General features: G+C 38.3%; 1 protein-coding gene across 1 annotated transcript; it reads left to right on the forward strand.

Moving 5' to 3' along the window:
- Window positions 1-23340: 23340 nt before the first annotated feature.
- CLDN22 (claudin 22) lies at window positions 23341-23994 on the forward strand. The gene has a single exon (XM_005517648.1). It carries the CDS (start codon window positions 23341-23343, stop codon window positions 23992-23994), a length of 654 nt encoding a protein of 217 aa, XP_005517705.1.
- The last annotated feature ends 301 nt before the right edge of the window (window positions 23995-24295 follow it).

Genomic DNA, 24295 nt, shown 5'->3' on the forward strand with positions numbered 1-24295 from the left:
AGGTTGGAAGAGACCTTCAAGATCAGTCAAACCAATGCCCTAATACCAACTAAACCATGGCACCAAGTGCCATTTCAAGTCTTTTTTTAAACTCATCCAGGGATGGTGACTCTACCACCTCCCCAGGCGGGCCATTCCAGCATTTTATCACTCTATCCGTGAAGAACTTTTTCTTAACATCCAACCGAAATTTCTCTTGGTGCAGCTTAACACTGTGTCTTCTCATTCTGTCAGTTGCTGTCTAAAATTGCACATCATGCGCTGTGTCTTACCATGCTCACAAGTAGGGGGGACATGGTGGACTAAAATGTACATGAAATGATAGCTGTGTATTTTTAAAAGAGCTTTTATCCAATGTGAACTTGATTTAGTCCAGTCCTAAATTAACAGTTAATGAGATTTATACCATAATTGCATCACTAGTTCATATGTGCTTTATTCAAGCAATGTCATCCAATAATACCTCTTTTATAAAATAAGAAGGCGGGTCTAACCTTGCAGTTTTGAGGTGTAATTAGAAAGGGACAGATCCTTGATTAAATTCTGTGGTTCCCATACCTGTTGTGTTGGTATTCTGAATACCACGAGACATTAGAATTGATGCAAAGATTGGACTTTTTTAAAACATGAGGTTCATTGAGCATGCTTGCCAGTGTTTGTAAAGGAATCTGGCACTCAGTTGGAGTGCTGACATTAGTTTCAATTAGTGTGTGATGAGTCTCTTTGTAGTTGAAATCATCATGTTTAAAGGTATAAATAGGCAAAGCTACTGGCTAATAAAATTTAAAGTGAAAAAAATCAGTTTTAATATGTTTGTAGGAGCTAGGTCATGACTTTCTTCAGCAAAACAGTTGGAGTCACAGCTTGGAGAAACTTGAGAACATCTGTTACTTCTGTTGAAAAATACAAGTACATTGGGTAACTCACACCTTTGAAATTCCTTTGTGGGGGTGGAAGACAACTCCTCCCCAACACAAAGCTGATTTGCTCAGGATTTGGAGAACATTTGACTAGTTCATCCTTTAGGTCTTTCATAATTTAGACACAAATGTTCTTTGGAGGGAAGCTTTGAAAAGGTTTTTCCTGTGAGGTTAGCTGATTCCAGAAGGAAGAGCTAAAATGACCTATACATTTGCAATACATGGAAGTTAATTTTACGTATAAGCTTCTTTAGTTTGTAAAATACATGAAGTTGCTGTCTTAAAGAAAATAAAACAAAACAGAAGAAATCCGGTTACAATTGAACTGTGATCCAATACTTAATTTCTTTTGCACATGCTATGTTTTTTGCAGTGGATTTTTTGGACATCTGTTTAATTCTGTAGGAAGTCCTAGTGACAAGGAAAAAAATCAGTGGAAACTGAAGCATTTCTTATTATCAACATACCTATCAGATATACATACATGTTACACTCCTGGGCATATACATCACAACACATCATTGAATTTTTATTTTTTTTTAACCCTATGAAAATGTGTGCTATGTGCCAGCATACACCAAGGACTTAATGTTTTACTCACATATTCTATTGACCCTTTAACTAGCATCAGCCAAGAGGCCTTTTTTGTGAGGTCATGAAAGGGGTTTGAGTGACAACCATGTGAGAATGAAGATTCCTGGACAGGCTGATGTGCCCAAAATTCCAAGGAGAGCATATTACTTTTCTTTGCAGGCATATAGGATGCCTAGCAGGCAGTGTGCAGTAAATAAAGGAGGGAACAGAGAGAAGGTGGCAGAAATGTAGAAAGAGGTGTAGTAGAGGTAAGAGCATGGAGCCTAGAAAAATATCTTTGGATGTGAAAGGAAGTGAGAGTAGGAAATAGAAAACCATAATAAGGCTGTAGACTGGAATCAAATAATGACTACATCTGGAAATGGGGACATTCATGAAAGAAACTGTTCTGTGCCCTATTCCCATTTTCATCTCTAGACTAGGTGCCTGTTTAGGTGATGTCTCCCATGACATAAGGATTTACTTCAAATACTGTATAACGTAACAGTTTTGGCAGATGGAAAGCTGCAATTCTCCTTGGGAAAGCTAATCCATTGAAAAGAGCATGGTAGTTGAACAATAACTCCCCAGAAATTCTAAAACAATTGACCCAGGAGAAGTTTAGTTATAGATTAACCCCAGATAAGGGGATTGATTGGTTAGGTAAACTAAACATCAATTCAGTTTAACCCAGTATAATAGATTTTGTTCTACTTTCCCTAGCAGAATAGAAATAGTTCAGGAAAATTGTGATTTGGACACTTTGTTTTCCAGGGAAAAAAAAAGCAAAATATTTTGTAGAACTGTCCCAACTTCCTCTAAATCAAACAACATTCTGTGTAATTTAGATTAGGTTTAATACAAATAAGAAAATGGCAGATAACTTAAGGTTTTCTTCATTTTTCATGTTGTTTTTTTCCTTTTCTAGCTTCTGTTTCTTTAGTGTAGGTTAGTGAATTTTCCTGGTGATTCTAATTTCTACATGTGCAGCATCTGGTTATCTGTCTCATGCAACAATCCATGCTTCTCTCACATCTTCTTGATGCTTTTTCCTTACTATCTTCCTATACCTCCCTGTGATCCCTTACTAGTTTTCCTCATTTCTCTATATTTTTTTTATCTTCATTTCTCTGCATTTCTCTTTCCTCTTCATCAAATTGACCAAAAGTAATCTCTCATGTGTTTTTCTAATGTTATTTTAAACTCCATTTGCAGCCTGACATTAACTTCTCATTTTCTCCCTCAGAATTACATACTGAGTGTTCTCTCACATTATTAGAAAGCAGGTCCTTGAGATTCCTTCTCTCTTCACTCAGCATAGCCATGATTTTATTTTTCTAGATCAAGACTTCTGTGGGTTTTTTCCTCAGTTATTTTTCTTCCAGTTTCTACTTTGCCCCTAGGAGGAAGAATAAGATAGTAGTTTTGCCTCTTGGATGTCATTCCTCTCCAAATTTGTAAGGTTATTTTTGTTCTTGATGGTGTTTAGTCATTAACAGACAGTTTGCCTTGCAAATATTTGTCAATAATTTAGTTAAATAGTAACAAAAAGTAAACTGTGTGATTGCAAATCGAAAATTCCTTCTCTTGCAGTGGTTCAAGTGGTTTAGGTCGTACCTAAAAAAGAATTTCAGGTTATGGAGTAAAATATTTTTAAAAAGGCTTTTTAGCATGAACATGTGTATATGTTGCAAGAACAATCACAAAAAACACTCCAGTTAGAAAGTACATGTGAAAATTAGAAGATAAAAGTTACAAGTTATCTTATTAAAACTTTAAAATATATTAAAATAAACTGAAAGAATACACACCTTAAAATTTAGACTGTTCAAAGCTTATTTTTCCCCAGAGAAAGAGAAATCATGGCCAGAGTACAAGAGTAGAGATAATTAGAGATTTGTTTCTTTTCTACCTCCCAAGGTAAGGCTTAATCCTACAGTAATCTCTTTATTGAGAGCCAAGTGTTAGTCAAGAAGCCTGCTGCACAGATTTGAAACTAGCATTTAGTTAGATATTTTCAGTATCTGGGAAGCAGATATCCTATGAATTTATAGTCTGCATTTTTTTTTTTTTTAATTTTTGTCCTGCATTGTAATGAACTGGCATGGATTCATTATAGATTCGCTAGCTTATATCATGATATGGAGTGAGACTTCCAGTTAGGACCAGTAAACCTCCAAAGCCCTTCTGTCCTTTAGCACAGGAAGGGAGTTTGTACTGGGCACACCATGACTGGCACACTCTGGGAATGAGCATAAACCGATTATCTCAGAACAATTTTGCCTTTGAGCATTTCAGTCTCATGTTGCCCCATTGTCAAGCTTACTTTAAGGATAAATGCTGAACAAATTTGGGGTTCATTCCAGTGGTATTAAGCAAATTTGTCTTCTGTCTTTTTAATTCCCAAACTGTGGTTTGCAGCTCAGTTGTAAATTAGTTGTCTAATTCCCAGGTGAGATGGGAAAGAGAAACATAGCAAAAAGAGAATATACATGCTGAGGTTAAGTTTTGGGGTTTTTGTTAAAGGCCCAAAGGTTAGATCCACCAATGGATATAAGTGATATTTATGTATGTGATGTTAAAATTTGCACTCAACTGAAATTTTGCACTGAAGGGTCAGTAACCCACAGGTGCTGCTTCTCTGACAATAAAGTTACCATAGACCATGTGCCATGCCCAATGGTGTCTCAGATTTGATGGTGCTGGAGAGCTCTCTCATCTATATAGGTCCCAATGATGCTCAACAATGAGGTAACTCTTCATAACTGGAAATTAATCCTGTTACCATTCTGGATGTAACAAGCTTAGGGTCCTTGTAAAGCACAGTAGCTCAGGAACAGTGGTACTTTTTAGGAGTGGAAATATGGAGCAAGGGGTATTCTACAGACCTGGGAGAACAGCCATAATACTTAATAAAACAATCGGTGGGTGTCTAATTCATACTTAACTGTGTAATTTTGATACCAATCTACAAAGAGAAGTGGGTGGTCTAAAGACAAATGTCTCTGGAAGGGATGGATGTTCAGAGGCTGTGGGTATACAGGTGAGCCTATGTGACATAGGACATTCCTACACAGTGGTCTGAAGGGTCAGGTAGAGAAAGGGTAGAAAAAGTGTTTGCTGCTTGCTGGGTTGACTTGCTTCACATATTTTTTATTTGTGTTTAAAATGAAGTTGACATAGAAAAGTTTTATTTTTTAGACTAGTAAAAAGGAAAGAGTGGCCTGTACCCTCTCCTTGTTTATCCAAGGGCTTAATGATTAGAGCATTTGCAGGCAATAGGTGCACAAAGTCCATTTAATTTACTGCCTGCAGGAATTCCAAATGCAATGCCTTAATTGAGAGGCTATAAAATGTTCAAGCATAATGCTTACTAAATTCCCTTTACTGAAGTTTTGCATGAAATGATTAAGTATGCTTTGGATCAGGAAGAGTGAGTGTATCACTTGCTGGTGAGAGGACTCCCTAAGTAAAGGGAAGATGGGGGAGCTTGGTTCTTACGAATAGTTGACATAGGGTAGTTGCCAAAAGAAGGACTGAAATCCACATGCCCACTCTTGTGCAGATCTAAGCACCAGGCTGTAGAGGTTACTTTCTTTACATGCAAAACTTAAGAACTGGGACATTCAATTGTGTAGTTCCATACTGGATTGAGGAGCAGCTCCTCACTGCTGTTCCTGAACTTGGTGACATGTGGTGGCAAAAGTACTTTGTGTTCAGTTTTGCAGCATTTAAGACAAAAATCTTAAGTTTTGTTGGGGGGGGGGGGAGTTGGAAGTGGTTTTGTTTGTTATTTGGAGGCCTAGTATGGTAACTCAGCAGTTTCCACAAGAACATACCTGTTCACTGGAAGCTTCTCCAGAGGTCAACATCAGTTTGAACAGAGTCTCTTTGATCTTAACTGAACAACCAAAACTATTTATTCTTCTGGAATGAACAGGTCAATCTTATTTTATTCCTATAAGTTTTTAAAGCATAAGGGTCCATCTCAAAGCAAAAAAAAAAAAAAAAAATGTTTTTCTGAAATCAGTGCAAATCTTTGCAATGGCAGAAAGCAGTCTGTTTCCTGCATTCTTCCATGTAAAATGCAACCTAAAAATTCCTTAATGTCTTCTGTACACATTAGGGGTTGAAGTTTGCCCTCTTGTCATGACAGAGATGGGAAGTTACAGGATTGTCTCACTGCAGAGGTGTAACCCTTAATTATCAAGAAGGAAGCTTAATGAAGCCTGAGGACCTAGTTAGCTCTCAGCTGAGGCTGGAGGTTTGAGGAACCAGGAGACAACTGAGGAGGTGGGCAGGAAAGATCTATGGCAGAAGAAAACTCCTGTAGTGGAGTTAGTGCTTGGCTGCAAGAAAATCACAATCCACACGAAGTGAGATGAAACAAGGACCTGGAGGAACCAAACTGAGGGCAGGAATTTTACGGTTTGTTCTTTGAGTTAGGAAAGGCTGGGCTCAAATGAGAGCTCTGCAGAGACTTGTGTCAGGAGAGAGGCAGACCTACTTGATCTGCAGTGGTGTTTGCAAAGGGATGTGAGAGTTTAGAAGTCTGTGCTCCCTGTGAGAGCTGTTGCAGCAAGGCCCTGGTAGGCACCTGGAAGGAGGCTCATTTTTTTGGTGGTGCTTAAATCCTGACTGAGGCTCCAGTTTGCACTGTCCAGCAGGATTTGTATGGCAGAACGTGTGGAAAGTTGTTTACACATAGAGATTAGATTGAACAAATGGAAGAGTTGAGTGGTTTCTTGGAAAGAGGTTGATACCTTGGATGACTTGCCCCACAAACAGTATTAAGCTTTTTTCCTTCCTGGAAAAAAAAAACCAAAAAAAGATGTGGCAAGGTGCATGCCTATGGCAGGGCAGTGGATGCTACATAGCTTTGGTATTCATATTTCTGAGACAGATCTTTTTTGGTTATTTCTTGGCATTCATAAATGGTGTCCTCTCTGTTCCCACCCAAGTATGTGGAATGAGTGCTTAGGGATTTCTAATGCCCCAGATGGAGATTTCTGAAACTCTGCTTTCCAGAAGTGATACAAGAAGTATTGCTGACAGACTGGTCATTACCACTGGGAACTTTTGGCTTGTTTGCTTCATAGGCCTAATTGAACCTGGAATTCGTGACTTAAAAGTTCTGTTGGTGTATTCCCCACATACCCACCAGTCAGTGCAAGCAAGGGAGTTGGTTTTTTTTTTGTCTGCATACTTCTAACTAGCTTCAACTCTCAAAAAGAGACAAAAATGATGTAAAGTTTTCTCTTCTAAGCTAATGAATTAAATGTAGAATGGCATCATGAGGAAGTCTCTTGGTTCCCTGAGACCTTTTCGTAGCTGTTGAGTTTATTGCTGATGACACAGAGCATGTCTTTCATCATGCTTTCGTGGTGTAAGGGCTGAGCCTTGTCACAAAACTCTTGCATGGGACAGGTCTAAATTTAGGAAATCTAGGTAATCGCTACTGTTTTAAGCTTGCACGTTATCAGGTGCAATTTGCCAGACTGTTCTGGTTCAATTTAGAAGTAACTTAAAAAGGAAACATTTAATTTACTTAGAGAAGATCTAGCCCACTCTTTTCTAGAACAACAGTCTCTTTTGCAAAAACAAAATGCTCTCCCTTATAGCTAGGGCACATATTTTATCTTACTATATGAAGTTACTCAGCTGCTTTTTCCCAACTAATTTATAAATAGGTATTTTCTTCTTTCTTCACTCTCAGTGTTTTTAAGTGACATATATTAGAAAAGGTACTTGAATTCTCTCACAGAACATAGCTGAACAAAGAATCATTGATGTCTTCTAACCATTTGTCTTTAACCATGGCAATGTATAATACTGAAATATTAGCTTCTGCTAATTTTCAGAACTAACATATTCTAATAAAGAATCCTAATAAAACTGGTTCATTACTTCTTTTCCTGTTCCACACTAGATTTAAATTACATGCTGGAAACAATTGTATTAGAAATACTTTTATGATTAAGAAGTTATTAAGAGTTACTAAAATCCTCCTTATGCATACTTATGTCATACTTATATCTGTGTGTCTTAATGCTCTAATGGCACTAGAAATAATACCTCACAATGCATCTCTCCATAATTCCCACTGGTATGCTGAAAGATAGTATTAAGAAGATCATTAAGAGCATAGTCTCTTTATGTTCCCATAAGCTTTCCATTAATTTGCATTTAGCTGTCTAAACTACAGCAAAGTTAATATTTACAGCAAGCTAATACATTTCTAATAGAAATGTGAAGCATATTTATTCCTTCTGGTTATTAATACTCCTTTCTGGGCGCAGATGTGTTTTTGTAGGATATGTTTGGTTGCTAGACGTGCGCTGATGACAAATGCACTCAGAATCTTGCTGGGCACACTCAATTGGTAAGAGCATTCTGTTCTAAAAGCTTGATTGTACACCAAGCTGTGAAGCTCTTCTATGTATCCAAATGCCTCTGCAGAGTGGTGCTGGGAGCAATAGCAAGCAGGCTTTACTGTAAATAAACATAGTGTGTGGATTAAAGAGCAACACTGTTGGTTGAGCCCATGGGGTTTGTACAGCTCTGTTTTGGGAGGCATGTGTGTCCTGTGTGTCTAGCAATGGACCTGAGGTTACAACCCAGTACAGAGGAAAAGAGATATGTGTTTGTCCAAACAATTGAATTAGGCTTTCCGCACATTCGAGCATGCATTGCTGTGTTTGGTGATCAAAAACTGGAGGCACAGATTTGGATGAAATTGCAGGATTCCATAAGCTGGTACTCCAGGCATGAATCTACTCTGCCTGTACTACCAGGCTGCTGCTTTTATTTGCTGGTAAGGAAAGGACCAATGCTATAATCTTTCCAGATGTAATGAACAAATATTTTGCTAGAATAGAACATATTTGCGTGTATTTGCTACAGTCTGAAGAGACGTGTTATCTTCCATCAGATGGCAAGGCAGTAAATTTCATTGATTCAACTTGTTTCTCATTGCTGGCAGCCTTCTGTGCCTTACAGATCTGTTTTTGCTGAGACCATTTCTAATGTTCAAAAGTTGGAAGCAGTTTTAATCTGCTTGTTTAAAAGCTGTCAGAGAGTTGACGAGAATGAATGTTTTCTTTAAGTAGCCCCAGGCTTCCCATCTGATTGTGAGCTGTGCTCCTGGTAGGAATGAGGACCCAGCTTAAGACCAGAGAAAGTTGAGGCAAGTGTTGTTACTTAGCACAGCATCTAGTTTCATTGTGCACTGTTTGGAGCCCCAGTGAACTCTGGCGATGATATTAAATGTGGCTTTTTCATCAGGCCTGCAGGGAAACTGTTACAGAAGATTTTAATCTTTTGGTTTTGAAAGTCCTGAGGATCAGGCACTGGCACTTTGTATGCTGTCATAGCATGTCTCAGAGCACTGCTGCATTTGCGTGAAGGATCACTGAGCAGTCATATCATGAAAGGGAAAACAAATGGTGAATGACTCTCAATTGCTTTTGGTTGTTGCAACTGCACTGAGGTATTTGTTTAAATGAAAGCTTTTAGCATAAATAGCTATGCATACAGAAACCAATTCAAGTTTTGAGAGTTCCACCTAAAATTTCTGTTTGCTTCCATAACAGCTCTAAAGATGAAATAGACAGAATAGTCAGACAGGAGCCATATGCCCCTTCTCATGTTAGAGCTATAAACATCAGCTCATGGCACATTATTGCACTAGCAATAAAATGTTTGTAAGCTACATAATAAAGGTGTTCAGATGTTGGTCTCAGAGATGCTAAAGAAGTCAAGCTGCATTTAATTGAAAATCTTTGAAAACACTCAGCTCAGGTCATGACATAAGAGAAACTGTAATGTAGGAGAGGCAAGTATAATGTTAATATCAGTTGTAACTTTCTCTGATGTATGTAACTATTTGATTTTGTTTATGAATACACATAAACTATATCTGGAAATAACCCCCTAACTGTCTCTTATTTAAGTGGAGAGGAAACTTATTTGTGGGCAAACTGCCTGGAATGGTTGTTCATCACTTCACTACTGATTGATCATGGTTCTGCAGAAATATGCCTTTACACTTTGCTTATTCAAATATGTAGCTATAGAAAATGTTGGGTATGTGAATGATGTTTTTACGTGATTTGTTTAAAAGAACAAGCCCTACTTGAGAAGAAATAAATCTGGCAAGTCAAGGCTAGTTCATGGTACAGTAAATTATTCCAACCTTCCAGAAATTAATATCTGGAGACAATAAAAACATTAGCATAAGCCCCCAACTCTACAGTTATAGTAAGCTCAAAGGTGATGTCACAACCCTTTACAACACAAAACTTTATTTTCCAACTTCTAACATAATTTAGATGACTGTCAGATCTTACTTTTAGGAATTTAGGTAATGGCAAGTATAACAAATTCTAACATCCATATATGAAAGCAGAACAGGGTTCTACTATAGCTTTACAGAAGTGAGAAAGAAGTAGAGACTTAGCAGGAGGTGGTTTAGTTTTGCATCACTGCCATTTAGTTCTTCAGGCTTATGTTTCTCATTTTATCTGGCTTCTGAATTATGCCTGACATTGTAGCATAAGGAAGGTTTATACAATTCTCAGAGCTTTTTCCTAAGTAATCTTTTAGAGACATGGATTTTCTTAATTGATTTTTTTTCACAATCCAGTTAGGATAATAAAATGGAGGCAGCAATTCTTTACCTGAAGACATATCAACCTAGAGGCATTTGCTTTCAGATTAGGAATATAAAGTAGTAGGAGATTGATTAAAGCAAAATCTTGTATCCTTGCAAATGTTATGTCATGTCCTTCTGAGTTCTGGTTTGTGTTGATATTGACCTTGGGTGCTTCAGTGGTACCTGAGTCAAAAAGAAAGGTGCTATTATTACTATTAATCAATACCTACAGAGGAGCTTCTGGGACCAATTATGATGTTATTCTAAAGGGACAATCAGGACTATCTGGAATAGAATAAATATTGGCAATATTATTTCATGGGAAGGAAGGAAGGAAGCACTGAGTGCTTAGCCCTCTATATCTAATTGAGATGTTGCTGCTGTAATAGATCCTGAAGTTGTCATTATTTTTCTCCTTTTTTTTCACTCCCTACCTGGAGGTCTTGTTTACAGAGAGTGATGTTTGATGAGAAGGTAACACCTGAAGTTGACACCAAAACATGTAATTTCATTCAGAATTGCTTATTTTGGCACAAAAATAAAAAATAGCTAATGCAATTTAAAAAATCTTTAGGATTCAAAGACAGGGGATGGGCAACAAAATGACTGTGATTATGGGGCTTGAGATTCATAGCTCACTTGTTATTTACTCTCTAGGATGCTAGTGGGATCCCAGAACTATTTATTACTGGAATTTATGGGCAAATGGCAATGGAGCAACATGCTGAGTTGTTGGAAATGTCTGTATTTACTGTGTTTTGATGGAAGACTCCATGGAAATTAATTTCCTAATTTGATTTGGTTTCTTTGATGCTAGCAGATTCCTTGTGAGGTTATGCAAAGTAATTTTGTAGCTCCTGCTAGAATGTACAGAATGGCTAGGTATGTTGGAATGTAAGAAATTAGTATTTTTAATCTTCTGCATTTGAGACTAAACATAGACAGCATAGGGAGAAAATGAGTTGTCTGTGAAGGTGTCCACCAGAGATTCTAGAAATCCAATCCTATTATGCCACATGTTCTTTTTGAGGCTTAGGAGCAATAAAGCAACAATTTTTTCTACTAAGTAAAGGTACATCCCCTTTTTGGGATGAATCCTGTTGAATCCTGCTCTTGAAACTCATGCACAACATAGTTTTGATTTATTACTACGCATTGGATACCTATCTGAGCTGACAGTGCTTGGTCAGAGATGAGAGGGAAAGACATAAGAAACAAAGCAAATACCCCTTGTTTTTCCTTTTTATATTTGCCTCACCTGGAATACTGAAAAAAAATATGGCATCAATAGGTGATCCAAAAATGAGACCACTGTAAGTCTGTTAAGGAAAATATTGGAGCTGCTGTGTACTTTTCATCTATTCACTCCTGCAGTTACAGCTGGATCACTGTTTAGATCCAGCTTGGTTTATACACAGCATAACTCAATTTGGTAGGGTTAAGTAGTGAATTATATGCTGCCTAAATTACAGATACTTGCCATCCTTGTGTAGGTTTGATTTTTATTCATTACTGGATTGTACTTGTGGCATGTTCTTACTCTTTCCTGATTTATAATGGATCTCTTTATTGAATTATTGAGCAAAACCTTTAAATAAAACATCAAAGAATTCTCTTCTGCTATCAATTCTCCTATAGTCATTAGATGTATCTACCCTTAGGACCACTTTCCTCATCAGAATACTGACACTGCTAGAGTTATTGCTAAATGTACTGTGCACTAAAATGTTCATCCAATATAGCTTTTTTTCTTTTGAAAGTGAAATTATTTGCCTTATAAATAAGCAGAATTAGTTTGCTTCTTGTACAAGTATTTTCCACAGTAACTATTTTGTTCTTTCTGGCCACCTTAAATGTGCAATAGTTTTTATAGGTGAAGGAAAATGAAGTACTTGCAGAAAATGTAGTTAAATTGCTTCTTAAAAGTAATGTCCATTATAGGAATTAAGAAAAAGACTGGAGTTTGTCTTCCAGCCGTCGGTCATCTTCCATGTTCTGTGTATTGCATACTGCTTTCCTTGGTCTGTAGAGACACTGAATCCAGACTGTGAATTGTGATGATTTCTCAGCGATCCAGTTTCTGTGGAGGTCTAAACTTAAGCACAGGTCTTCTCATTGCCAGTTGTGTAAACTCTTCTTGTTCATGCTGCTTTTATTTTACTTATTTATATATTTTCATCTATTTTCCCATGCATTAAGACTGACTTGACTTTATGCTTCTGATTTCTATGATACAATAACTTTATGCTGCCTTTGAGTTTCTTGTTGCTTCAATAGAAACAGTAAGTCTGTCTTTTTGCCTGGAGGGGGATTAGTGTTTACTTTGCACATAACAAAACAAAGAGAAGGCACAAAGCACTGTTTAGAACACCAAGAAATAATTTGTAGTGTAAGTTATATGCTTCAAGGATAGATGAGGCTAGTGGAAACAGCATTCAATTTCTGAAAGTAAAGCAGATGCCTATATTCACAAAAAAAAAAAAAAAAAGGGAAATTTGGAACAGCTTGGCTTTTTTTTTCCTTTTTTTTTTCTTTTTAATAAATGAAATACCAGAAGGAACATATATATTTATACTTAAATGTTTAATTTTTGTGTGCACTATTTAAATATATATTTTTGTCATGTGGCTATTTTCATGAAAGCTAGAATAGTCTTGCTAGGATATCTGAGCTAGAGAGCCCTCCTACTGTGTCTTGTTACCCAATATATCTTAGTCCCTCAAAGGGAAATAAGCAGAAAAACTTACTTAGGTGCTGATTTTAAAAGAGGGGGAAGGGACCACCTTTCACCATTAGCTAACACTTCTACAGGCAAGTTTTTAGTACTGTTGGCCTGAGATAAGTTTTATTGTAGTTGAACATAATTTCAGTAAGTGCTTGGACAATTGATGAGCAAGCCATTAAATGCAAAGACACAACCTCTAGACTTAGGAAGCCCCTGACCTGCATTTATGTGAAAGCTGGAAAAGGTGTTGAGGGTATGATATAGCATTATCTCCTTACCCTGTTGTTCTGCCAGGAACAGGATACTGGCTAAGCAGTCCTTTGGTGTATGGCTGTAATATGTGCTCCTAATGCACCTACTTGGATTTAGCACCACCCACGTGTCTGGGTAGCAGAAGACTTTTCTTACTGCTTGGAGCTGTCAGTGTGTTTTCAGTTGAAACTCTTCGAGCTTTTGATTCTCAACTGACACTAGTTAAAACCAAAGTAAAGCAAGGTAGTCAAAGGCAGTTCAAGATGTATGTAGATACAAACTGCATTATGAAGCCTGTGACAACCCCTTTCCTTTACTGCTTCTAACACCAAATCCTAACACCAGTGTTTCTTTGCTTTATGATCAAAATTATTTTATTTTTTTTGTCTCCAGGGCCCTAGATATGTCTCTACAAATTAGGTTTTTATCTGTATCAGATGCTCACGGCATTGCAGTCTCAAGTTTTCTATATTAATTGTCTAATGCTTCATATACGTAGCATTTCAAAGATGTTTTTTATGCTTCAGCTTGCAGCATTTCTGTGAGGCACATTCCCAAAGATAGCTTCTTGTCCCAGTTTGCTCAGCTGACTGTAAATCTTCCTTTACTGATGAAATTTCAGTAGGCTGCTCTCAGCAGCTCTTAGCTTTCTATCAGTTATTGCTTCTTCCCTGAGCTGTTGGGAGCTCCCAAATTATGCATTTGTCACTTCTGTTTCATTTGCAAGAGTCATTCATTTCTGCCTTTAATTCCTGTTCCAACTGGCAATGGGGATTGTGGCAGTCCCAGGCTGTGCTGCAGTACCTGACACTGTAGATCCATCTACTAAAACTTGAGTATCTTCAATCATGCTCAAAGATCTTTTTCTGTAGGTGGTTGTTTAGGTCACTTACCAGACTCTATCAGTGTATTTTCAGTCCTGCTGTTCTCTGTTAGAAAGCTAAATCATGCAAAGGACATAGGAGACAGGGTTTTTGTTACCTTTTTGCTATGGGAACATGAAAACTTTTCCTTGGCCCACTTCTGGTCTTGCACAAATAATGTAGCTCTGTAGTCAACAGTGTGTCAGAAGATCCTGTTGCCTGTTGCATTGGGAGTTCAGGGCGGTGGTGCAGCCCGATTGCTGTACTCTGATAAAAGCTGTTCCCTCCTCTGACTAGTTTCACTGCAGCTGCTCTCCTCAGCCCTGTGAGGATTGCTGGCTTTGCAGCCTGGGCTACTTCAGGTTGGCTGAAGGTAAAACCATGTTTTGAGAACCATGTTTCAAACCTGAGAAGTTTATTTGCTGTATTTTGTGGAACACAATATGACCACAAGAAAGGTAAATGTTCTGTGTGGTAGCTGTGAGATCATCTGAGCACATGAAGGTTTTATATGTTCTAGAAAATAATCAAAAAGATGTAGCTGCTCTGTTATGAAGTGGGAAAAAGTGCCACAGCTACATACTGATGCATCTTTTCTTCTCATATATACTATTCCTCATGTGGGCACAGTATTTAGGAATTCAGCTTCATATCTTTAATCAGATGTTCCCAGGTTGTCTTTTCCCATCCCTTTCCTCAAGCCACCTCATTTCCAGCTTTTCACAATTTGGACATAGTTTGATTCTGATTCAGAAATCTCAAAAAGGCTGGCATTCATGGAGATGAAATAAGAGTTCAACAGGGAGCTCAGTGATGAAACATTTCTAAAAGCAGGACCACTTGCAGAGGTGAGAGACAAAAGCTTTTCTGTCATTGTTACATGGAAGGATACTAGCAGGGAGTAGAGGAAGGGTAATGATTGTCAGTCCCCATCTTCCATACATCTGCTAGGAGCTGGGAAAGGGTTTTTTCTTATCAATATCATCAGAGGATGCATGCATGCTACAAGAAATATGAATATTACACCAGAATTAAAAATGACAGCAAATCATAAATTGAATATGATTTTATGATGGAAACAAAAAAGAAAATGCTACTTCCTTTAAGGGATTGCAACAAGAGGAAAGCTGTTTGTAAGAGAGCAGACAGTGCTCATCTCTCTGACACATGCTGTGATTCTCGGTGTTGTCCTGTGCAGGGCCAGGACCTGGACTCAATGATCCTTGCGGATCCTTTCCAAATCAAGACATTCTAGGATATTCACCACTAGGTGCTGTTGCTTAAGAAAGCAGGACCAAATGTGAGAACATGAACATGGCCTTAGGAAGTACAATCCATTATCCAGTGCTTCATTAGAGCAGGTTTCTTAGGAATGCTGTGTTTATTCTGTCAGCAGAGATTTATTTTTTTAAGGGAAGCTAAGTAACTGTCTATTAGTTGTCATTTGCTTAATTTTGTCTTGTAAGACAGAGGTGGACAAAAGTGACTTTTACTGATTCTTTGAACTTGTATGGAAGCTAGATATGATTTAATTTACCTTTTTGGGGAAACTCCCCTGGTTAAAAACATTTCAGCACCCTGCTGTCAGTGGTGTTCCTGTGGGTTACAGTCTGTATAACTGGAGATATGGGTCAGATAGACAAATTCACATATCCTCTTGGAGGGATATAATGCCCCATTTTTCCATTTACCACAATAGCAGAAAATTCTGCGATAATTGTCCTGTGGTGAAGTGATAATTAGATAAAGAGAAGCATGATAATGTGCTGTAGTATAAAGGGGTTTTAAATGAGTACAGATGTATTGCTCCTAACCACTGAACCTATACTTTATGAAAATCATCACACACTTGATGCAAGGAGCACTTTCCTCATCTTATGCCATCTGTGCATCTGGCACAATATTACAGGAAGCTCATTTGTACATTCACTTGGGAGTGTATCCTTCCCATTAAGAAAAAAAAAAGTGACTTTTCAATCATATCTTACAGTGAAAGATACTAGATTTCAAGCAGAGCCCTGCTGAGATGATTCACTTTTTTTCCATTTTATTTCTAGGGCTAGAGTTCTTTTTGCCAAAATATAGATGCCAAAATGCAGACACCAAAACCAAGAAGATAGTGTTGTTCACAATATTTTCAACTTCAGGGAAGATTTTAACAAAACTTCTGTCCCAAAGTTAGATTTAAATTCCAGACTTAGAGATTTTCACACTGTAGGATGAAGACAACAGCAATCTGTCCTTACCATGTGTTTATATTCTTTTCCTGCTGGGCTAGATAAAGCTTTGGCTTGTCCTAGCATAGTACTGCTGTTCCTGTATGAGTGAATGTAGCTTTGCAGGTGTATACCAAGCTCAGTCATGTGTCTTTGTCTTTGTATAGTCCTTCAACTCATGCTGCTATTTCCTTTTCCTACATGGAATTTTGTACAAATGCTACAAAGACTTGAGTATATTTCAAAATAGTCACTTTCTCAGCATCTCTTCCTGGATACAATGTAAATTAAAAGTAGATTCTTGTGATAGACCAAAGAATCAAAAGCAATGTCTGCTCAAGTAAACACAGGTTATCTTCATATTGGGGAATACCAATTTTAATCATCTTCACAATTGCTTTCCTGAAGTCAGAACCTAAACTTCTTCACTGACTTTCATTTAAGATGAAGCATTTTCTGATTAAATGTTTGAGTCCATGGATGGAAGTAGCCCTCACCTCTATGCAAATATGTTTGGAAAATGTGTGATACTTTGCAGCAGATGCTTAGTACCTTTCCAAGATACAGTCATCATCAACTAATGAAAGTAGAAGCAACTATCACATAACCATTGCAGAGGCATGATGTTAGAAGTCTCCAGGATTTCTCTCTCTCTGGGCTGATATGAAACGTGGGCAGATATTTTCTCAATCTACCCAGTTCATTGGAACTCCTGCACTCTTGCTTGCCTCAGCTATGCCAAGTTTTGCAGTACATGGGGGCATTACACATGCTGGTGGATACTGTGCATCACCCCTTTCACCTCTGTGGGCAGTGTTTGATGTTGGAGGGTGCTGCTGGGTGGCCACAACTGGTGAAGGGAGGAAGCTGCTGTCCCACCTTCCATCCTGTCTCCATTCTTTCCACCAGAATATCCATAGACACCTCAGCTTGACTCCCTCCTCACTGCCCTGCTGAAGGAACCTGACTTGATAGTGACCTTTTGGGTTTTCTTGATGTAATGTAGGGAAGGTGAGAGGGAGTAGAGAGAAGGGGTGAGGATGAACATGGCAAAGGACAACTGTAAAGTGTACTTTAACTAATACTGAAAATGTTAGTGTTTTAATTTGTTAATTACAGGATGTCATGAACTCTTTAAACTATAGGTTTGCTTAGATTTCATTGCTTGGGGGATACTTAAACTCTGATGAAATCCTGTAAGGGAAGAAAAGCTGTTTTGTTTTTTTGGTTGGTTTAGTTTTTTGTGTTTTTTCTTTTTTTAACTGAAAGATATTGCAATGCAAGAGAGAAAAATTGCTTGCTAGGAAAGATCTTCCCTTTCTGCATTTCCTAGCTCTTTGAACCTTAAAAGGTAAAGAGCAAAACAAATTTAATACACTAGAATTTAAGGAACAATACTATTTCAAAAACCATATATCTGTTCAGCTTCTTTCCTCCCTTCCCCCCAAATCTCAATATGCAGATTATCAAAATGCCATAGGTGCCCCACACTTCATTCACTTACAGTTTATGCTACATTCTAGCTAGATTGCTGTTAAAAGGTGCGCACAGTCTTTTAATTTTATGGTTAGCAAATTTGTATCACCTTTGTAATCCCAACTGTCGTGCAATAACAATTCCTATGTAGGTTCAACTGGGAACTACAAATAATTTCTCCTAAGTTTACTACTAATAAGAATTATATCTTAAGGAATGAGAGAAAGCTTATTATAATAATTGTCTGCAGATGTGAAATGGAAAGCATTACAGAAATACATATCTGTAACACTCTACTAAACCAGAATCTCCCAGTGAGGGATGCATAGTGATAAAGAAGCCCATACATTTCTCAGCTCAGAAATTAGTTTCTTAGTCTTTCACCATTCAAGGAAATCATATTCCAATCACTGCTCAAGTGATGTGAGTTTTCATACTTAAAATAATCTCCTGTATTGACAATATATCAAAAATAGTTCCCTGAAGAATAAGGCTAATTTTCTAGCCCAGTCAACCCTCACTTTGAAGTCTGGATTGGGATGGTGATGGAAAAGTTTCTCAAAGTTTGAGGTACTGAACCTTAAAGTATTCTTTATTCTTCCAGTATAATGATGGCAAATCTACCCTCTCTCATTTCAATGTTTTGAATAAGTCCATAAAGCAGAAATCAGCAGTTTCATGTTGCTGTGCTTGCCTCTTTCAGTGTCATTCCCTTCTAGATTTTGTGCAACTACCATTAGTTCTACATGACATCCTATTTCAGGCTTTTGATTGATCTTACAGAAGTGAAACTTAGCAAGACCTTTCAATCACAGAAATACATTTCTTTTACATGCTTAACAGGCTCTTGCTAAAGTTGCTTAATGAATTACATCCGATGTTTGAAGAGGGAAAGTATGCAGGCTTGGGCAGGCCCTGCAATACTGAAAAGCAGGGAATATGCCCTTTAAAAATCAGGACAGTGATGGCTGTACCCTTTTCCCACTTGAGAGGGTTCTGAAGCCCCTTCCTGGCTCTCCTGAATGTGCTGAGTCTTCATCTTCTCCTGCTGTGCTCAGCACGGCTCTGGCTCTGACGCAGCAGCAGTGTGGAACCATCTGCAGGAGCTGGACTGCTGGGGTATCCTTGCTGCCTGCACTGGGGAAGTGGATCAGAAGCAGTGTTGTGGTCTTTGTGATGATTTTCTTTGTCTCTGCTGGACATTGTCCTGTTCTGCTCTAACTTCTCCACAAAATATTCAGTTGTTTGCATTCACTGAGGGAGAGTGTCTTCAGATATAATACAGAAACAAATAATGTGGTCTTATAAATCATCTCCTCTAAATATTGAGTTTGTTTTTTCAGAAAGTGAATGGCACCACAAGCCTAGCTGTGTGTGTTTGAAGTTACTCTCTTTTCCCTTTTCAAGATGGAAATTGTCATTCTCTTCATAACTGACATACCCCTCTCCATATTGCCTCTTACTTGCTTTCACAATGGCTTCTAAGTGCCCATAATTAAAGGTCGCTGTTGTGGACTGCACTACAGCTCAAGAAGTATAACAAATGCCACTCATACATTGGAGTGAGGAGTACTAGGGGACATTGTGTTGCTTTGATTGACTGAACTTCTCACATGAGCACTACATTTATCCTTCTAGCTCTGTCTGAGTCTGTGTCTAACTTGGTACTGTAATTTCAGTGAAGGAAACTGAGAGGAACTCAAACAGAAGAAACCACCATGGTCACTTTAGGAATAAATAAATAAAATTTAGATTAGTCCACAGCATTAGGAGATCAAAAGGTACCTGCTGTCACTCTCCTGTGAAGTTTATGACTCTCAAGATTTGGAGACACACAGACATATACTCAGGGAGAAGTTAACTTCTTTACTATGATGCTCTCTGAAGCACCCTGAAACCTTAAGCTCTACCAATAGAAATAATTATTTTTGTCAAATCTCACTTAAATGCAGACTAGAGTAAGTCAGTATGGATAGCATTTGGGCTGTGTTCTTTGCTTAGTGTTTCTGTGGTTTCACTGAAGAGCACATTGGCTATGCAAACCCAAAAGATGCTCCAGCTTCACAAATAGATGGATTCTTAGTTGGGTAAAGAAATGCTAACTCTCATGACTTCCAGTTCAAGCAATAAGGTGAAAAGCAAGGCTGTCAAGCTGAATGAATTAAGTCACTTGTAGTAGGATGCTGAAGGCATTACCTTGCCAACTTCTGACAGCAGCTGTTTTACTGGCTGCAACTAAGATTCTGCCATGGAAAATCTACACACTAGCTCTTATTTCCATCTTTTGTATATATGTATGAGAATCTAAAATTGAGAGACCTGTGAATGATTCATGAAAATACATGATATCTGAATGAGCAACAACAACAAAAAATAGGGAACTCTAGGACTATCTTCAAATTAGCAAAACAACAGCAGTGTCTGGGCTATGTTATTGGGGACAATTGTACTACACAGATGGATCACACTTTTTGGACCACTGGAGAAGAATGAACAAGCCAACAACATGAACATGCTTTACAAAGGAACTGAAAGTGTAGGAAAGAGACAGTCTCATAATTCTGCTTTTGGGGGATCAAATTGCCTAATTGCAGCACAAAGTGCTAAACCTGATAACATTGTGATAATTGTGTGGGCTGCAGAGCTGTGTAAAGGCAACACTTCTCTACTACTCTTTTCAGGGGGAAAAATATTAGTGTATCTATCTCTGGTTGTGGAAGTATCCAGAAGTTAGCATGGCTTTTAAAGAGAATATATATCACTTGCTGTGAGATTCAGAATCCTTGTGTTCAGCCTGAAATGGCTTTGTGGGGAGTAAAAATTAAATGCACTTAACTGCATAAAATGATATGCACACTGACCACCTCGGTTCTGCTTTAGTCTAGTCAAAATCAATTTGCAAAATGATGCTTGGAGCTAGTTTGAATGAATGATGTAATTTCCACTGCTTGAAAAGTATTACTGAACCTGTATGAACTTAATCATACCTGTGCTATATTCTTCACAGACATTATTTTACCTGCATAGGCTTCTGTAGGCTGGTATCCCCGTATGTTACATACCTTAGACTTTAAAGTCTATATGGAAAAAGGAATAGGGGAAAAAATACTTAAACCCACTGAAAACTCCCTCTAAATCCATCCTCACCTTCCTTACCTGAAAGCACAGTGCTTGCTGCAGAGACTGACAAGGGGAGCAGGAGCAAAGAGAAGGGGCAGAGTTGTCCTGGAGCAGCTCTCTTGTACATGGTCCATGTAGATGATACAAGTCCACCAAAATCAATTATTCTGAGAATGAGACATCTTTAGATGTAGAGAAAAGAAGTAACAATGGGGAGAAAAAGTGTGAAAGAAGGACAAGGGAGATAAAACTAAGGAGTAACTGACCTAAGAATGTACATAGTCCAGCTGTGGTTTTTCATAAGATCAGTAAGTTCCAAGTAAAGGCATTTCAGACCTCATTATTATCCATGTGTCAAGGCAAGTGTTACCTTCTCCTCCCCTCCAAAAGAACAAGGATTGCATATAATCTTATCCAGAATACTGTAAGAAAGCTTTTCTTGCTCTAAGTTAGTGCATTGTTAATAGTAAGTTACGGAACTTAATTGGCAGATCTTAATAATGCAGCAGTCCCAGTGCTTCTATTGGCTATAATTTAAAGGCTGGTATACTGTGCCTGTTGTAGTCAACATTTGTAAAATGGATGGACTTCACAGACCTGGTGCTGTGCTCTCAGACTATATTGACTGTTGGAATTAAGTGAAGAGAAGAACCTATTAAATGTTCATAGTCAAGAGAAGTGCAACAGGCTTCCATAAATCTTTCAGTAACTGTGATTTTTAAGTTAGATAAGCATGTAGCCCCTGAAGGAGCAGAATCACTCCTAAATTGTGGTTGTTTATCTTAAAAATTATTCAAATGGTGTTATGGAGATTCTCATTGGAAGTCAGAAGGATTTCTAAAACGAGCATTTCTGCTGTGAACGGAGAAAGGAGAGAAAAACAACACCAAGTATGAAAATACAGTCTGGAGAATGAATGAATGAATGAATGAATGAATGCGGAATTGATCTGTCTTATTTTTCTTTTGCCTTGTGGATGACCAAAGTTACAGGTTAGCTTGCAACACTTTGATCCCAGGGTTGACAGTTATATCCTTGGTGATTTCTAGTCTTGTGCATAGTAATTTTTTGATCAAGTATAAGCTGTTGAGCTAATGGGTTGGTACACAAGAAGGGAGGTCATCTTTCTGGGGTTTTTTTGTTGGTTCTTCACAGCTTGTGACAGGAAAAAAACAAGGGTTTGAAATTAAGACTGTATAAAAATGAGGAAGAAGAGATCATCACACAGTGACAGTTCTTAATGATACCCTTAATGATATCCATGATAATGATTTAGGATCTTGGAAACGTTCAAAACAAGTGTTATGTTTTCCCATCACATAACCCATTTTCAGCAAATGAGAATTAAAATATACAGATAAATACATTATCACATCTAGGAAATGAAATCAAGAAAGATTGGAAAACATTTCTGGGTCATACTCATGTGGATGTGTTCATGCTGCTCAGTTCCTTCCCAGAAAGGCTGTGCTGTTACATGTGGGAAGGGAAACAGCAAACAGATGTTTTCCATCTGACCCTGTAGACAAGCACAAGGTTAGATGACATGAGAGCAGGAAAAAGCAGTGTTTCCTAATGGGGTAATGGCACAATGATATCTTGCTTTGATCAGAAAGGTGTACTAGCATTCCTGGCCCTGGGAGCATTGAGTGCCAAATGTTGTTAGATACTAAGTGAATACACTGTGTGCCATCTGGAACATGGGCTTTAGGAAAGGAGACACTGAGCTGCTGTAAGCTGCTACCATGGTGTTGCTGAAGTCTTGGGGCAGGTAAAGTTTACACTGGCTGATGATCTGCCTGGGTTCATTATGGTGGAGGGGATGTCTAGGATTTCATTTTCTAGGTACTTTCACCGTACCCGTCTCCTTTTCCCCTTAAGAGTCACTCAAAACAAAGCCTATTTTAAAAGAAGTGAATGTAGAAAATGTGAAACATAAGGATCTTTTACAAAGCGTCTTTTACAGTGCTGGGGACATAAAACAGGGCAGTGGAAGATAAGCCATTATGTATGTTGAGGAAGCCTAAGAATAAAGATTATAGGCAAACAGTCTACCTTTCTTTACAAGGCCTTGATTTACATCCCTGAAATCTCAAATTTAGCTATTACAATGAAGTCCTGTTGCACACAGAGCTGCCTTTTTATCACCACTTAAAATCTAATTAATCCGTATTGAAGCACAAAGATTTCTGTTGTGTTTTAGGGTGAGGGGTCATAGAGCCCTCTTTGTTCATCCTCAGGCTTGTAATCATCAGGCATTGGGATATAATTTTACCAAGCAAATTGGAAGGTAACAGATCAAATCCTTATCGGAAAGCCTAACTCATGGTTTAGTGAAGTCCTTCATCCTTTATGTGAAACTTTATATTCATGAAGAACAAAAAAGTGTTTCAGAGCTTGCAAAGGGTTAATAGCAAGGGCTTATATTTGGGGCAGCAGAGACCTAAAATCACCACAGCTTCCACCATCACTCAAGGTAGCAGTTGATACAGAACTGCTGGGGAGACCTTTCTCCTCAAGCTATCAGGACTCTGCTCTTACAATGGCCTTAGTCTATCAACCAGTGATGCAATTAAGTGGCATATTGGTCTCTCTGTTGGGATGGGTCCTCTCCTGTCTCACCACCTATCTACCCCAGTGGAAAAACCTTAACTTGGAACTAAATGAACTGGAGATCTGGACCATGGGACTCTGGCAAGCTTGTGTTGTCCAGGAAGAAGGTGGAATGCAATGCAAGGACTTTGATTCTTTCCTAGCTTTGCCTCCAGAGCTCAGGATTTCTAGGATTTTGATGTTTTTTTCCAATGGATCAGGGCTTTTGGGCCTTTTGCTCTCAGGATTTGGGTTGGACTGTATGAAAATTGGTGAAAGACAACAGGAACAAAAGAAACGGTTGTTGCTGTTTGGAGGAATGCTCTTCTGGATATCGGGGATTACAGCTATTGTCCCAGTTTCCTGGGTTGCCCATTCCACAGTCCAGGAGTTTTGGGATGAGAATATACCAGATATTGTTCCCAGGTGGGATTTTGGGGAAGCATTGTTTGTTGGCTGGCTTGCTGGATTTTGTCTTATATTAGGAGGATCCCTACTTAATTGCACAATCTGTTCTACTGATGTCCATTCGTCTTCGGTCCATTATGCAGTAGCAGAACAGCAGGATCAGTGTCAACGCTTGGAAACTGAAACAAGGCCTTAAAATGTGAGGTTTTAAGCAGTACAGCAATACTGCCCTATCTTTTCCAAACCCTAGTGCAAGCCAGAAGCTTGTTCTGGTAGTAATTCAAAGGACTCCTTGTTATCCAGCTGATTTCCTAAATTTATGTCTGTTTTCTCCATCGACTGATATTGGAAGGTGGTGTGTTTTCTCACCTGTGGAACTGCTTAAAACTGTTTCGCAGCAAAATGCTGAAGTGTTCACAGACTGCACAGAAAAGGTGCTTTTGCTTTCATAACTGCACTGTAAAATCCTGAAAATGAATATGCATGTTCTCTTACAG

This window comes from Pseudopodoces humilis, chromosome 6, assembly GCF_049639895.1.
Source record: "Pseudopodoces humilis isolate 2021_Gansu_Grassland_sample_001 chromosome 6, ASM4963989v1, whole genome shotgun sequence".
Lineage (NCBI taxonomy): Eukaryota > Metazoa > Chordata > Aves > Passeriformes > Paridae > Pseudopodoces > Pseudopodoces humilis.

Coding starts and splice junctions, on each gene's coding strand:
- CLDN22 (XM_005517648.1), top strand. CDS start 23,341: ATGGCCTTAGTCTATCAACCAGTGATGCAATTAAGTGGCATATTGGTC.